Source organism: Podarcis raffonei, chromosome 4, assembly GCF_027172205.1.
Source record: "Podarcis raffonei isolate rPodRaf1 chromosome 4, rPodRaf1.pri, whole genome shotgun sequence".
NCBI lineage: Eukaryota > Metazoa > Chordata > Lepidosauria > Squamata > Lacertidae > Podarcis > Podarcis raffonei.
The window spans coordinates 23,515,841-23,532,687 of NC_070605.1; the positions used below are offsets into that span (position 1 = coordinate 23,515,841).

General features: G+C 43.0%; 1 protein-coding gene across 1 annotated transcript in view; it reads right to left on the reverse strand.

The window, feature by feature from the left end:
* CWF19L2 (CWF19 like cell cycle control factor 2) overlaps positions 1-16,847 on the reverse strand; it is a 70,904-nt gene that overhangs the window by 44,985 nt on the left and 9,072 nt on the right. The window contains exons 3-7 of the mRNA XM_053385744.1: positions 15,509-15,625; positions 12,244-12,357; positions 5,947-6,066; positions 4,061-4,145; positions 1,361-1,476 (exon numbers count right to left, since the gene is read on the reverse strand). Coding sequence (XP_053241719.1) covers positions 1,361-1,476; positions 4,061-4,145; positions 5,947-6,066; positions 12,244-12,357; positions 15,509-15,625 — 552 coding nt within the window. The remainder of the gene's footprint in view (positions 1-1,360; positions 1,477-4,060; positions 4,146-5,946; positions 6,067-12,243; positions 12,358-15,508; positions 15,626-16,847) is intronic.

Consider the following 16,847-nt stretch of genomic DNA (forward strand, 5'->3'; position numbering starts at 1 on the left):
CCAAAACATCTGGAGGGCAGCAGGTTGGGGAAGGCTGTGTTATACAGTACCAGAAAAAAACTCTATTTTATTGGCCGATTTACATTTTCTCTAATCCCAAACTCAAAAGCCCCACTGGTTTTAACAGGAGATATTCCAAAGCTAACTCCATGGGGCTGAATCCAGACTCTGTTATGCGTACAAAAAACCCAGCTGAAATCAATAGGAATAGGTCATGACTAACTTACATCCCATCAATTTCAATGGGTCCATTCTAAGTCTGGATTCAAGCGACAGAATTACAGCCTTAGTCTCTCTATCACTCCTATCCATATCTGTGATCTGCCTCTACAATGATAAGACTTGCAACCAAGGCAGCACTAAGTAATTGTCCCATCACTGAAAGGATGTACACTTGCACAATAGGACTTCCACTCCCTCTATTCCATCCACCAGCACCAGATATGGTTGTTTCTCTAATATGAGCATTTGCCTAATCCTCGGAAGCAGATTTGGGCAGACACAGGCGAGCTGGCTTGCACTAATGGGATGGTTACTTAGTGCTGCACTGGATTCAATCCTAAATGCTGGTTTTCAATGTACTTATCTGGATACACTGGAAACCATTTAGAGATACTGGAGGAAATGTGTGGCCCAATACAGATAGGCTACTCTGTGCACAGGACTACACTTGCACAGCTCTGACTAATGCACACACAGCTGGACAGCAGCCATGAAGTGAACACTACCAAACATAAACTATATGTTATCACAAACCAAGTGTTTACTCACTTTTATAGAACTGGACCTATACCAATTATAAATTATAATTTTATATCTACATCAATATCTACTGAAACCATATGAATTAAGATTGGATTGCATTGGTCCTTTCTTTCTTTCCTTCTTTTTTGCTTGAGACAAGGTAGATTTACTTATTGATGCTTTACGAGGGAACAACGTTTTTCCACTGCACTAATATTTTATGGAGACTCTTGAGAGTCCCATGGACTGCAAGAAGATCAAACCTATCCATTCTGAAGGAAATCAGCCCTGAGTGCTCACTGGAAGGACAGATCCTGAAGCTGAGGCTCCAATACTTTGGCCACCTCATGAGAAGAGAAGACTCCCTGGAAAAGACCCTGATGTTGGGAAAGATGGAGGGCACAAGGAGAAGGGGATGACAGAGGACGAGATGGTTGGATGGTGTTCTCAAAGCTACCAGCATGAGTTTGACCAAACTGTGGGAGGCAGTGGAGGACAGAAGTGCCTGGCGTGCTCTGGTCCATGGGGTCACGAAGAGTTGGACACGACTAAACGACTAAACAACAACAACAAAATATTTTATGGTAGGGGGAAATAGTACGCTTCCAAAACTTACACCATATCTTTCAGCCACAATTTCTTCCAAATCCCGTTTCTCTCTCTCAGACTGCTCCTTCATTCTTTGGTAGGATTTCTTCAGCCAACTTAACCCACCATCTTCGACTGCTGTCACTACAAAAGAAAGCAATTAATTGGGATATTTGCATACTACAAGTTAACATCATAACCTTATCACTAACTACATATGTCGTGCGTCATAGACGTAACATATGCTAGCTCTGCCAGAAATATACTTCACACTGGCACGGCTCTCCATTCTGAGCTCATGTTCTTACACTTATTTGGAAACACAGCCCAACTCGCTTTAATATTAGTCCTATTACGAATGTGTCAAGAGCAGAAGTAACAGGCTCCCCATCTTCTTGCCAATCATTATTCTAGCAAATTCAGAGAACAGGCTCCGAAAGAAGGTTGTTAATTCAGTTTCTGCTTGAGAAACTGGGAACGTGGAAAGGGAATCTATAGAAAGCAAACTCATTATCACAGATAAGGCAGCATTCATAAAGGAAGCATGAGGGTTATTTCATACACTCCTCTTTTTATGGATGTACATCTAAACCATTTAAACTTGAATTGCCCAAATATGCCCCTTGCTTACTTACTTTCCCAAATGCAGTTCTTAGTCTGAAGTATTTGGCTCTATCACAGCCTTTGCCAACCTGGTGCCCTCCAAATGTTTTGGACTACATAAACGGGGAGCCACCACAGAAAAGGCCCCCTCTTGTGTTGCCACCCTCCGGACCTCTTATAGAGGAGGCATGCAAGGAACGATCTCTGATGATGATTGCAGAGTCCAGATCAGTTCATATGGAGAGAGGTGGCCCTTGAGATACTTCGGTCCTGAACTGCGTAAGGCTTTATAGGTCAAAACCAGCACTTTGAATTCAGACCAGAATCTAACTGTCAGACACTGCAGCCACCAAATTATGCACCAGTTGAAATTTCTGAACCACCTTCAGAGGCAGCCCTACGTATAATATGTTGTGGTAATCTAACCTAGAGGTTACCAGAGCATTGACAACAGAAGTTAAGCTATCCCTGTCCAGATAGGGGCACCGCTGGGCCACCAGCCGAAGCTGATGGAAGGCACTCTACACTCCTGAGACCACCTGAGCCTCAAGCAACAGCCAAGGATCCAGAAGCACCCCCAAATTACGTACCCACTCCTTCAGAGGGAGTGTAACCCCATCAAAAGCAGGCAACCTCCTATTCATTCAGTCTAGGCAACCACCCACCAACAGTGCCTCAATCTTATCTAGATTGAGCTTGAGTTTAGTGCCTCTCATCTAGTCCATTACCAAGGCAAGACAACGGTCCAGCACATCCACTGCCTCACCTGCAGATGTAAAGGAGAAGTAGAGCTGTGTGTCATTGGCATATTGCTGACAATGCACTGCAAAACTCCAGGTTACCCCACCCGGCGGTTTCATGTAGATGTTAAAACAGCATGGGGGATAAATAGAACCTGGAAGAACTCCACATTCAGGATTCCACGAGGTCGAAGAGCACTCCCCAAGCATCACCCTCTGAAAACGACTATCCAAGTAGGACTGGAACCACTGCAAAGGACTGGAACCACCCTCCCCTAACTCAGACCGCCACCCCAGAAGGATACCTTGGTAGTTTATTCCACCTCTCTTCACCTCCAAGCAAAGAAGGCTCTTTAATAGGACATACACAGAACCGACGCGGGTGGGACGTGGGTGGCGCTGTGGGTAAAAGCCTCAGCGCCTAGGGCTTGCCGATCGAAAGGTCGGCGGTCCGAATCCCCGCGGCGGGGTGCGCTCCCATTGCTCGGTCCCAGCGCCTGCCAACCTAGCAGTTCGAAAGCACCCCCAGGTGCAAGTAGATAAATAGGGACCACTTACTGGCGGGAAGGTAAACGGCGTTTCCGTGTGCTGCGCTGGCTTGCCAGATGCAGCTTTGTCACGCTGGCCACGTGACCCGGAAGTGTCTCCGGACAGCGCTGGCCCCTGGCCTCTTAAGTGAGATGGGCGCACAACCCCAGAGTCTGTCAAGACTGGCCCGTACGGGCAGGGGTACCTTTACCTTTACCTTTACACAGAACCGAAATATCGAAACATTTCTCTTGATGGTATAATAGGTAGATGGGATTTGTTCCTCTTAAGTCTTTCTAAAAGGGCAGAGGAATAACTTTCATACGACAATCTCTACCATTCAAAACACAACTGTTTGTACAATTTTATAAAGTGGATACAATGTGTTGAAAAGTACATTTTTTCCCTCATCTGCTCTTACCACAAACAGACAAAATAACCCTTGAGGAAGAAGTGAAGTGGGGAAAAAGGTTACATAAATAATATTCTTCACCAACTGCATCCCAATTTCACTTCACTGAAAATGGGACTCACAGAGTTCAGCGGCTGAATATTTTAAAGCTACAATGTGTGTAATGGAATGAAAGAGACCAAATGAGATGACAACAGTTCATCATGTCCGAACGCAATCAGGTTTTCTGTTTTAATTAGTTCACAAGGAAGAATTCCGCTGTACAAACTGAAGGTCAAGCCACTCAAGGTTTTAAAAATATATTCTGCAAGGCTATGTGCTAAGATTTTAATCCAGAGATTGTGGTAGAATCTGCATGCAAATATTTAGTTTTCTTTTAGCATGAATAAGGGGATGCAGAGAAGAGAAAAAGAGCTGCCCTATAACTTGTAAAAAAAGATGTTACCTTTTGTTGATGTGCTCTCTTGCGTTGGCAAGCCTGTGCCTCCATCTTTCCAGTAGGGGTTGAGCTCTCTTTCAGAAAGAATGGCCTGTTTACAAAACAGAAACAAAATCAACGGCAGCTTTGTGGAAGCCCCCTTCACCCCCATACCAAGCACACTCCGATACTAGCTGCATCTTAAATAATTCTGTAGGAAGCATCAATTTGTATATAAATGTTGTGCTTTGGCTTTTAAAAACATGTGGCTGCAAAAATATGAAGTCTAGCTAGGTTGAGGCTGTCTCCCATTACTTACTAAGTAGCAGCTACCAGTTGCTCTCCCGGCTTCTCAACACCACGCATCACTGCTGCTTACCAGGAGGGAGAGGGGGAGAAGTTAGGGGGTGCATGTGTGGTAAGAAGGAACTGAAGATAGGCTCCATTGCCACACCCACACTGTGTCAAGCTTCCTGGTCTCTTACCCCTCACTCTCCCAGTAAGCGGAAACCATGTTTGGAAGTTGTGAGACCCCCACCCCCACCGCCCTGCCAGCCACTACTGCTACTAAGTGGTCTTTTATATGAGCACCATAGGCACAAATTCCTTAATTGTGTCCTTTGGTGCCTGTCATATTGAGCCCTCCTGGACCAGATATGTATTTTGCCTGCAGTCAAATATGTGTTCACTAGGGACGCGGGTGGCGCTGTGGGTTAAACCACAGAGCCTAGGACTTGCCGATCAGAAGGTCGGCGGTTCGAATCCCGCAACGGGGTGAGCTCCTGTTGCTCGGTCCCTGCTCCTGCCAACCTAGAAGTTCGAAAGCACATCAAAGTGCAAGTAGATAAATAGGTACCGCTCCAGCGGGAAGGTAAACGGCGTTTCTGTGCACTGCTCTGGTTCGCCAGAAGCGGCTTAGTCATGCTGGCCACATGACCCGGAAGCTATACACTGGCTCCCTCGGCCAGTAAAGCGAGATGAGCGCCGCAACCCCAGAGTCTTCTGTGACTTTACCTTACCACCCAACAAAACAAAATTTGCTCTTACAGCTAAGAAAATATGAGCCAGGATTCAAAAACCCTGGAAGTGGGTAGCTGGGATATGTCCTTTTGTTTGATGGCACTTTTAAATACCTATAGACCTTACTCTACATATGATCTGTATTAGAGAGAACACTATTTTTCTGTTTTCTATTTTTCCTGTGTGTGTGTGTGTGTGTGTGTGTGTGTGTGTGTTTGTTTGTTTGTTTGTTTGTTTGTTTGTTTATTGAGTCAAAATGATTGTTTGCTGTACTTATATTGTGATAGCCTGTGACTTTAAGCAATAAAGATTCTTAATTTATTCAAAACTATCAATAGAATTTTGAAAATATAAAATTCCCTAACTGAACTGAAAATGGAGAGTGCTTTAGCTTCATCAAACCTGTAATGCATTAAATAAGGGTGGGGGTGATCCAATCACTTCTTTGCAGTACCGAAAATTCAAATAAAAGGTAAATGAACAATTGGTTTACTTAAACTATCTTGATATAAATGATAGAGTGCTTTGCTAATATTCTTACCACATCATTGATATGTTTTAGATACCAAAATGGAAACCCAATATAGAACAAGTAAACAATCAGGATTGTTGGACAAGTTTGATTAGGGCCCGTGGGGAGCTGTTTTAAACATTTTAAGAAGTATAAAGGTTGCCAACCAAAATTGTCTACTGAAAGTTAATCAAAGAACCAATGACTTATTTTGCAGAGCAATGCCTGATGCTAATGTTCAATAAAAAACTGCCAAAGTCCCAAAATGGAAGGCTGCTACTTGAAGAAATCCAATTTTTATTTCAGGCAGCTAATAAGTACCATAAGCTTGCCACTATTACTAGTTTCTCATAACACTACACTAGTTAAGAACCTAACATACCTGTTGATCTTCTTGCGCTTTCTGTTTCTCCAGTAATTTTTCCATTTGCTTTTCAGCCTTCAATGCTGCTGAAGACAATGTTTTCACAGACATGAAATCCAAGGACATCCACTCATCCCTCTGTAAATAAAACAAGATAATTTCTTGCACATTATGACCAACTCAAATTCAGTAATGACCTAGTCTGAGACTTTTTTTAGGAGTCAAAGCCAAACTTAGCGATGTTGAAATCAGAATGCTCGGTTGATACTTTGAATACAGTGGTGCCCCGCAAGACGAATGCCTCGCAAGACGGAAAACTCGCTAGACGAAAGAGTTTTCCGTTTTTCGAGGTGCTTCGCCAGACGAATTTCCCTATGGGCTTGCTTCGCAAGAAGAAAGCCCATAGGGAAATCTCCGGGGACCTCTTTTAAATGCTGGCGGTGGGGAACAAAGCCTTTCGCCCCCCTCCGGCCTTCAGAAGAGGTCCAGGAAGGCCGGTAGGGGCCGAAAGGCTTTGCTCCCCACCGCCAGCATTTTAAAAGCGGTCCGGGATAGCAGGGAAGCGCGCTGCGCTTTCCCGCTATCCCGGACCGCTTTTAAAATGCTGACCGTCGGGAGCAAAGACTTTCGCCTACCACCGGCCTTCAGAAGAGGTCCTGGACCTCTTCTGAAGGCTGGCGGGGGGCAAAAGTCTTTGCTCCCCCCCCCCGCCTGCCTTCCCAGGATAGCGGAGAAGCGCAGCGCGTTTCTCCGCTATCCCGGACAGCTTTTGAAGGCAGGCGGGGGGGAGCAAATACTTTCGCCCACCACCGGCCTTCAGAAGAGGTCCTGGACCTCTTTTGAAGGCCGGCGGGGGGCAAAAGTCTTTGCTCCCCCCTGCCTGCCTTCCCGGGATAGCGGAGAAGTGCAGCGCATTTCTCTGCTATCCCGGACGGCTTTTGAAGGCAGGCGGGGGGGAGCAAAGACTTTCGCCCACCGCCTGCCTTCAGAAGACCTCCGCTGTCCCGGGGGCTTTTAAAATGCTGGGGGTCAGCAGCGAAGGCTTCGCTGCCGCCTGCCAGCATTTTAAGATCGCCCCGGTACAGCGGAGAAGTCTCCGCTGTCCCGGGGGCTTTTAAAATGCTGGCGGTCGGCAGCAAAGCCCTCCTGTCCCCGGAGCTTGCGGGGCAGGAGGTGGGGAGAAGGGCTTTTCTTCCCACCGCCAGCCTTCAGAACAGCCTTCTGAAGGCTGGCGGTGGGAAGAAAAGCCCTTGCCCCCCCCCCAGCCTTCAGAAGAGGTAGGGGGACAAACTGTCCCCGGACCTGGTCTGAAGGCGGTTTCCATAGGAATGCATTGATTGATTTCCATTGCATTCCTATGGGAAACCGTGCTTCGCAAGACAAAAAACTCGCAAGAAGAAAAAACTCGCGGAACGAATTAATTTCGTCTTGCGAGGTACCACTGTACTTTTTTTTAGTACACATAAAATAGGAATTTCATTAAAAGGTCTTATGAGAATTCATAGACAAGATTCCTCTAATATTCTTTGTTTTCATACTTTTTAACATATTGTGTGTGTGTGTGTGTTTCTGTGTGTGTGGTGGTACATGTGGGAGTGAGAACATATGCAAATTCATATCAAGATTAATAATATGGATTTTTCATTTCCTCCATTTGGGTCTTATATTTTGTGACTCATTCCTCCAGGAGAATTTGCATACCCCTAAACCCAAGAGTGCTGAAAAATAGATGGCTCTCTTTGCACACAGCTTCAGTATGTGTCCTGGCCAATTTGGCAGATGCATCATCCATCATGGGTCACAGGTGCACTACATAGCTCTCATGACACGTAGCTACTCAAAACTGTGCCCAGACATCAGATGGACCATTAAGTGGTTCCAATTAGTGTACATATTTATCTGCGCCTTCATTTGGAAGCACAAAATTGTATCTACAGTGTCAAGGGCCGGGTTGAAGGCCTTTCAAGAAAAGCAATTTCAGAAGCCTAGGACAAAAATAAAATGAATGGGATGATACTGGCAGCTGTACAGTAGCACCTGCCACACCAGACAGACAAGATGATGCACTCCTGACACAGAGGGGGGCAACAAGTAGGCAGAACAGGGAAGGTGCAGCAAGAATGCATTTGGGTTTACAATAAAATGTAAATCCACATTACGGCAATACCTCTATTAGGAAAATCTTCTTGTCACAAAATTGTGTGCAAGCTTTTTGGACTCTCAGATGATGGGTGTGGTGAGAGGGAAGAGGAGAAAAGCTGGCTGATGTTGAAACCATGGAGGGTGCATTTAGTGGCCACCTTAATATGGAATGTGAGAGGAGATAGCAGACATTCAAATTACAGTCTACTAGATACAGTAGTACCTCGGGTTAAGTACTTAATTCGTTCCGGAGGTCCGTTCTTAACCTGAAACTGTTCTTAACCTGAAGCACCACTTTAGCTAATGGGGCCTCCTGCTGTTGCCACGCCGCCGTAACACAATTTCTGTTCTCATCCTGAAGCAAAGTTCTTAACCTGAAGCACTATTTCTGGGGTAGCGGAGTCTGTAACCTGAAGGGTGTGTAACCCAAAGTACCACTGTACTATGAAGTGTGGTATTTCACCTAGAACTGCCCCAAAGATTGCTGGCAACAAATCTGAATTAGTTACTGGAATTTACATTTTCAGAAATGGAGGGTCAGCAATTGATCTCCCAATTCTGAAAATATAAAATCAAGCTGCTAACTTGGATCTGGTCTCCATCCTTAGGCAAACGTTACATTTAGGTAGAGTTTCAGTATCTATACTTCCCCTACTCCCACTTGTTACTGTAATTAACATTCCATTTTTGCAAAAGTTTGGTGTGGTTGGCATCACAACACAACAAGCATAAAAGCTATCAATCCAGAATCAAAAAACCATACCACAGAATGAAATAACCCAAGCTTGCTCTAAAACTTGCCAAAACAAATATTTTAACTTGGGTTCCAAAATCTTGCAAGCTCTGCAGGAATGTTCCCCAGCTGAGTCAAGGCGTTTGTTCCCTTCTCCAAAAGGCAGTGTCAGTTTCTTATGGAAACCAGTTTCCTCTCTCAGAGGTTTTGAAGCAGAGTCTGGATGGCCATCTGTCATGGATGCTTTAGCTGATATTCTTGCATTGCAGGGGGCTGAACTAGATGGCAGATAGCCATCCAATCTCTGCTTCAAAACCACCAAGGAAGGATAATCCTCCCAAGGAAGTCTGTTCAATGGTCAAACAGCTCTTAATAGCAGAAAGTTCTTCCTGATATTTAGTCAAAATATTTTTTGTAACTTGAAGTCATTGGTTTGAGTCCTACTCTCTGGAGCAGGAGAAAACAAGCTTGCTCCCTCTTCCTTGTGACAGCCCTTCAGATATTTGAAGACGGCTATCATATCTCCTCTGAGTCTCCTCTTTTCCAGGCTAAACGTACCCAGCTCTTTTAGCCGTTCCTTGGTTTCCAGAACCTTGATCATCTTGTTTGCCCTCCTCTGCACACATTCCAACTTGTTAACCTCCTTCATAAAGTGTGGTGCCCGAACTGGACACAGTATTCCAGGTGTGGTCTGACCATGGCAGAATACAGTGGTATTACTTCCCTTGATCTGGACACTAGACTTCTGTCAATGCAACCTAGAACAGCATTAGCTTCTTTTACTGCTGCATCACACTGTTGACTCATGTTAAGCTTGGGGTCTACTAAGACCCCTAGATCCTAGACCAACTGATTAATTATGAACTCTTGAGGATGCACTGCAAAATTTAATTGCAGAGAATCAACTTGGTATGTGGTCCCCTTCTCCTTGTGCCCTCAATCTTTCCCAACATCAGGGTCTTTTCCAGGGAGTCTTCTCATGAGGTGGCCAAAGTATTGGAGCCTCAGCTTCAGGATCTGTCCTTCCAGTAAGCACTCAGGGCTGATTTCCTTATTGTTTTTGTCCATGGAGTTTTCTTGGCAGGGATACTGGAGTGGCTTGCCGGTTCCTACTCCAGGTGATTCACGTTTAGTCAAAACTCTCCACTATGACCTGTCTGTCTTGGGTGGCCCTGCACGGCATAGCTCAGAGCTTCGCTTGAGTTATTCAAGCCCCTTCACCACGACAAGGCAGGGATCCATGAAGGATTGCATGTAAACCATGTCACATGCAAAGGCATGTGACATGAAAGAAAACCAAGACAGCATGTGGACATTTAACCACAGTGCATTCACGGTCCTAATCACTGGAGAAATGCCACACTTGTGTTGAATCAACCAGAAATAAAGCGTTTGAAAATAGATCCACCTCTTTCTAAACTTTGGTGAAGCACATGGCTGCCTGAGCAGAATGTTGTATTGCCTCGGGTGCTATCACAATCCCAATACATAAGTGAATAAGGCCCACTTGTTTCTCCCCAACATCTTTTTCCTCTCGCCATGAAGTAATAAATAAACTGACTTCTTTAAAACATGTTCTAATTATTATTTTGTGGACAAATAGATGATCAAGCAACCTAAAAAACTGTAATACAGGTTTAGGAAAACAGAACGTTCACTTCTTAAAACTAAAGCTTTTGTGTGTATATGAATTCCAGAAAGCACATATTAGCATTCAACTAGCTTTATAACCAGTCAAATTCTTTTTAAAATTAGACCAGCACGCAGAATTTTTCAGCTGTTCTCTTCCTGTCTCACTGATTTCTTGACATATCTCATATTCAATTCCTCCAGGGTACGTCAGCAAAATGGAATAGCTAATTCGTAGTATGATTAGGAGGGCTAGAATAGGAGTCAACAGTTAGGAAACCCACACAGGCTCAAATATAGTAGATTTGAAGCAATTTTGCCCTCCTCTTCACCCTAAATGCACCCAGAGCAGCTTACAGATTAATAATAAAGCATTATCATAGTGACCACAAAACTTCCATGCAATCAGTATTAGTCTATAAACAAGAACACTTGCACAGGATACACATTTTTGTTTCAGAAATATTAAATTTGTTTGAGTCAATTTTTGTTGTTGTTGTTTAGTCGTTTAGTCGTGTCCAACTCTTCGTGACACCGTGGACCGGAGCACGCCAAGCACTTCTGTCTTCCACTGCCTCCCACAGTTTGGTCAAACTCATGCTGGTAGCTTCGACAACATTGTCCAACCATCCCGTCCTCTGTCGTCCCCTTCTCCTTGTGCCCTCTATCTTTTCCAACATCAGGGTCTTTTCCAGGCAGTCTTCTCTTCTCATGAGGTGGCCAAAGTATTGGAGCCTCAGCTTCAGGATCTGTCCTTCCAGTGAGCACTCAGGGCTGATTTCCTTCAGAATTGAGAGGTTTGATCTTCTTGCAGTCCATGGGACTCTCAAGAGTCTCCTCCAGCACCATAATTCAAAAGCATCAATTCTTCAGCCTTCTTTATGGGCCAGCTCTCACTTCCATACATTACTACTGGGAAAACCATATCTTTAACTATACGGAGCTTTGTTGGCATCGAGTCAATTAGGCTACTAAATATTTTTCTACTACATAGAAATAACTCCAATAATTATATAACTGGTCAGAAAATAATTCAGCTAAGAAAAAGCTTACACTTGCATGGCAGTCCCCCCCCCCCTTTGTGGAGCACCCACCCTGGTAAGGTACACCTGTCCCCCACATTATTAATTCAGAAGAAGTTTAAAAAACAGCACCTGGATAGCTCAGCTGGCTACAGCGTGGTGCTGATAACAGGAAGGCTGCAGGTTTGATCCCTGTATGGGCAGCTGCATATTCCTGGACTGCAGGAGGTTGGACTAGGTGATCCTCAGGATCCCTTCCAATCAACAATTCTATGATTCCTGTTCAACCAGGCATTTGGCTTGAAATTACTAGCTAGCTGAGAGAATGTGAAACTGTTCTTAAATGCTTTAAACACGTCTGTATTTTTTTTAATTATACCGACCATAGACTCCTTTGAGAGAAAGGGCAGGGTAGAAATTTAATTAATAAATAAAGAAACTCAGGGGTAGCCCAAAGGGAGGGACTGCTCTCCCGTGACGTTTTCTTGATTTAAGCCATCACCATTAATACAACCCTAAACCATCACCCATCACCTTTCTAACCTGCTTATAGCTGCAGAGAAAAGTATGTGGGTTCCCTGCCTTATTCCTTGAGTGCCGCTCCTGGGTGGATAATATAAGCTGGATGAGTGCCATGAAGAAAAGCATTAAAATCCCTACTCTCCAATCCAAAATAACTCTCCACTTCCCTGAAAGTTTCCTGAAAGTTAAGAAAACCACCACCTGTTTCGGCCTTAAGTCTTGAAAGAAATTCTAAATACTTCAGAACAGTTAACCACAGGTGCTTACCTGAACTACCTTGGGACTTCCTGAATCATCTGATTCTTTCTTGCTTGCGTTCCAGGCCTTTTCTGTGTTCGAAGACTGTGAAACTGAAGCCTCCACCCATTCCTCTGATGAATCCTAAAGACAAATTGGGGAGGCGGGGTGTAAATCGAAAATTTGTAGAGGACTGAAAGGTCTTTATGCCTTTAAAATCAGTCCAGTTTTAAAAAAAAATAGTGACAGACTTTCAGAGGGCTACCTTATGTCATGAAGAAAAAGGGAAGTAGAAAGAAATTTCAAATTAATAGAATTGGGGTGGCATTACATGCATTCACGAGCAGGAGACATGCAGATAAAAAGTGTCTGTCAGGAACGGCTGAGATGCATTAAAGCAATTTTTTTCAAAATGAAAAGCAGGACCAATTTATTAGCTTGGATGCCATCTATTAATACAAAGCTAAATAAGATTGCAGACTACTGAACGTTGAACCCACTGTTTCAAAGAATAATGATGTATGTATATTTTTCCTGTATTAAAATGACCTCTATAAAATGAGGCAGGTTTTCCCAGTATCATTTGTTTCTTACAAAACTGGGTTTATAGCACTATAGAATGGGGGTGAGGAGAGAAAAGGCAACATTAATACTGCATTTCAATTCTTTTCTTTTAAATGAGATGGGGGCAGAATTAAGAAGGCGAGAAACCTAATCAAACTGCTTGGGGCCAAGTCACTTGAAGACTCATCTTTCCATTTATGCCTGCAGACCGTAAGACCATCGTCTGAGGCCCTCTTCTATGTGTCCCTGCCAAAAGAGGCAAGATGGGAGGAAATAATGTTTTCAAGGGTAGCACAATTATTGAATAGCCTCCCTAGAGAGACTCACCTGGTGCCTCAATTGCAGTCTTTTTGCTATCATGTGAAGCCCTTTAAATTTTCCCAGTCTTTCGAGTTTTAAGAATGTTTTTGTGCTTTGCATATCTTTGATGCTACAGTTTTATTTTGATGTTTTTTAAAACATCAAAATACATTTAAATATTTTTTTTTAAATTGTCCAGTAGCACCTTAGAGACCAGCTAAGTTTGTTCTTGGTGTAAGCTTTTGTGTGCATGCACACTTCTTCAGATACACTGAAACAGAAGTCACCAGACCCTTAGATATAGTGGGAGGGTGGGGTGGGGTTTTTCTCAGGAGGGTAGTAGGAGATGGGTGATTGACTCAATGGGTATGGTAAACCTGCTGACGACTGTTAATGACTGCAATTAGTCCTACAGAAAAAAGCAAGGGATAGTATGCAGATGATTAGCACATGTAATGAGACAGGAATCCAATATCTCTATTAAGACCAGGTCTCTCCATAGTTCCTGATTTATGTTACATTTTATATTTAATGGGCTTTAAAAAAATCTGTGAAAATTTTCATAGTGAACAGTACTGAATTAAAACACTACAAATATAACAACATTGTTGATTCAACCCTTGATTTTATATGAGAAGAACCTAAACACTGAAATAAGACCAGGTCAAAGTAAATTCACAGACTAAGAGAAAACATCCTGGCCATCAGATATAAGGAGTTACCTTACACAAAGTCAAACCAGTGGTGAAACTAGCCAAGTATAATGGAGTCTGACTGGCAGTAGTTCTTCAAAGGTCTTCTGCTTACTTGGTCATAGAATCATAGAATCATAGAATCATACAGTTGGAAGAGACCACGAGGGCCATCGAGTCCAACCCCCTGCCAAGCAGGAAACACCATCAGAGCACTCCTGACATATGGTTGTCAAGCCTCTGCTTAAAGACCTCCAAAGAAGGAGACTCCACCACATTCCTTGGCAGCAAATTCCACTGTCGAATAGCTCTTACTGTCAGGAAGTTCTTCCTAATGTTTAGGTGGAATCTTCTTTCCTGCAGTTTGGATCCATTGCTCCGTGTCCGCTTCTCTGGAGCAGCAGAAAACAACCTTTCTCCCTCCTCTATGTGACATCCTTTTATATATTTGAACATGGCTATCATATCACCCCTTAACCTCCTCTTCTCCAGGCTAAACATGCCCAGCTCCCTTAGCCGTTCCTCATAAGGCATCATTTCCAGGCCTTTGACCATTTTGGTTGCCCTCCTCTGGACACGTTCCAGTTTGTCAGTGTCCTTCTTGAACTGTGGCACCCAGAACTGGACACAGTACTCCAGGTGAGGTCTGACCAGAGCAGAATACAGTGGCACTATTACTTCCCTTGATCTAGATGCTATACTCCTATTGATGCAGCCCAGAATTGCATTGGCTTTTTTAGCTGCCGCGTCACACTGTTGGCTCATGTCAAGTTTGTGGTCAACCAAGACTCCTAGATCCTTTTCACATGTACTGCTCTCAAGCCAGGTGTCACCCATCTTGTATTTATGCCTCTCATTTTTTTTGCCCAAGTGCAATACTTTACATTTCTCCCTGTTAAAATTCATCTTAACTAGAGATACCAAGAACTGCACCTAGAACCTTGCACATGCAAAACACATGCTCTGATTTTGTATGATGTTTCCCCTGAGCAGCACTATGGTACAGATCACAGCCACTGAAAATGCATCAGTAGAAGCAATAAATTTGAAGAAATATTTTCCTTCCCCAAGCATCCCACTAAAAGCACCACCATCATCATTCTGCCTGGCAGGACAACATATCTAATGGCTAACTGACATCTGTGCTGAGGCTACTACAGAGATGTGATGAGAGACACAGTGAGGAATTTGCCTCTTATTTCTGCTTCTTCTAGAAACACCAGCAAATGTGAGCAAATGTGCTAACTTGATGATATACTGCTGTGAACTCAACTTTCTGTCAATTCACTGAACAAATTGTATCTGCCACTGGTGTTGAGTTTGAGAGGATTTATAATGACAACAGAGAAAGCGCTCTCTTGGTGTAGAAAAATACATTAAGATCATATTAAAACTTTCTTACAAAATAAAAAATTGCAGCCAACTTTAAGCCCAAACAGATATGCTTATTGCACCCAATTGGCATCAATGCCCAGCAAAGCCCCAAGAGATTTAAGATTTTTTTTAGGAGACACCAAAATGCTACCAGTACTGGCACTTGCCTTAATTCAGATGCTATCAAGTTACAGCAGAGACTGAATCCACACTCTTTGTTTTAAAAGGGATTTATGTTGTATTGTACTGGCAATAGTACTTTAAACGTACAACATATTTGTCCTTTAGAAGTACATAAAAAGTATATGAGCGACAATGTCAAATACTGGTGGCAATAGCTTTCGACCCAGATTATTAAAACTTACAGAGGTGCTATCCGATGAATCATTGTTTTTTTCAACTTTATGCTTCTTGCTCTTCTTTTCTTTTTTATGTTTTTTTGAACGCTTCTCCTTTTTCTTCTTTTTGGTAGCAGAATGTTCCTAAAGAAACACCGTTATCAACACGTCAGGCTACAAGACTTGAAGTAATAAGGCACACCTTATTTTATGAAACAGCAATATGACTCTACATGTGAAATAAACATACAGTGGTACCTTGGTTCTCAAACGCCTTGGTACTCTACTCAAATAACGTGGAAACCAAACGCTGCAAACCTGGAAGTAAGTGTTCTGGTTTGCGAACTTTTTTCAGAAACCGAATGTGCTCCGTTTTGAGTTACACACTTCCGTTTCGAGTGTTATACTGAGATCTTTCTGTTTTTGCTATTTATTTTGCGTTTTTGTGTCCCTTTTTGTTTTTGTGACTGTGTGGAACCCAGTTCAGCTAATGATTGACTGACTGTGTGACTGCAGTACATTCTTTATTGCTTTCATTTTATGGATCAATGGTCTCATTAGATAGCAAAATTCATGTTAAATTGGTGTTTTAGGGGTTGTTCTTAAAAGTCTGGAACGGATTAATCCATTTTGCATTACTTTCTATGGGAAAGCGTGCCTTGGGTTTTGGAACGCTTTGGTTTTGGAACAGAATAAGTTTGAGAACCAAGGTACCACTGTATGTTGATATAAGCTGTAGCCAGTGCTGTGCAACCATTTTCCCAGAAGCTTCAAATTGTTATGATGAGATTTCCTGAATCGTATCCCAGATTAGATTAGCAGAGATTAACACAGTTTTGAAAAGTTAAACGAGAAGCTATAAGAGGGTCCACAGCTGCCTTCTGAGAGAAATTATACATATGTTCCGATGAAGCGGGAAACTTCAATCCAGGAGATCTCAGGGGTTCAGGTGTCAATCTTAAAGCTCATGCAGGTATATACAAGCGACCCATTTAAAAACAGTTAAAAACAGTTACATACATCCTGTAAATGAAAATACCCAAAGATGGGGCCATCACAGAAAAGGATCTTGCAGAAGATTTGTTTAAAATATTAATCTACTGTTTAAAGAAGCCTCCATCTTCTCCTATATCAATCACATGGTCCTTAATATCTTCTTCAGAGGGCCTTCCCCAGATGCCTCTGGCTTCAGAGATATAATAGACAACAGCGAATAGAGAGCCTCTTATGTAAGTGACGCTTGTTTTGGAATTAGCCAAGAACTTTTTAATCCACTGTTTTTTCTATTATTATACTATTGATGTTTTAATTTGAAATCTAATGAAACTTTCTTTTTCATCCTGAAGTCATTGAGAATTTCAGCAGG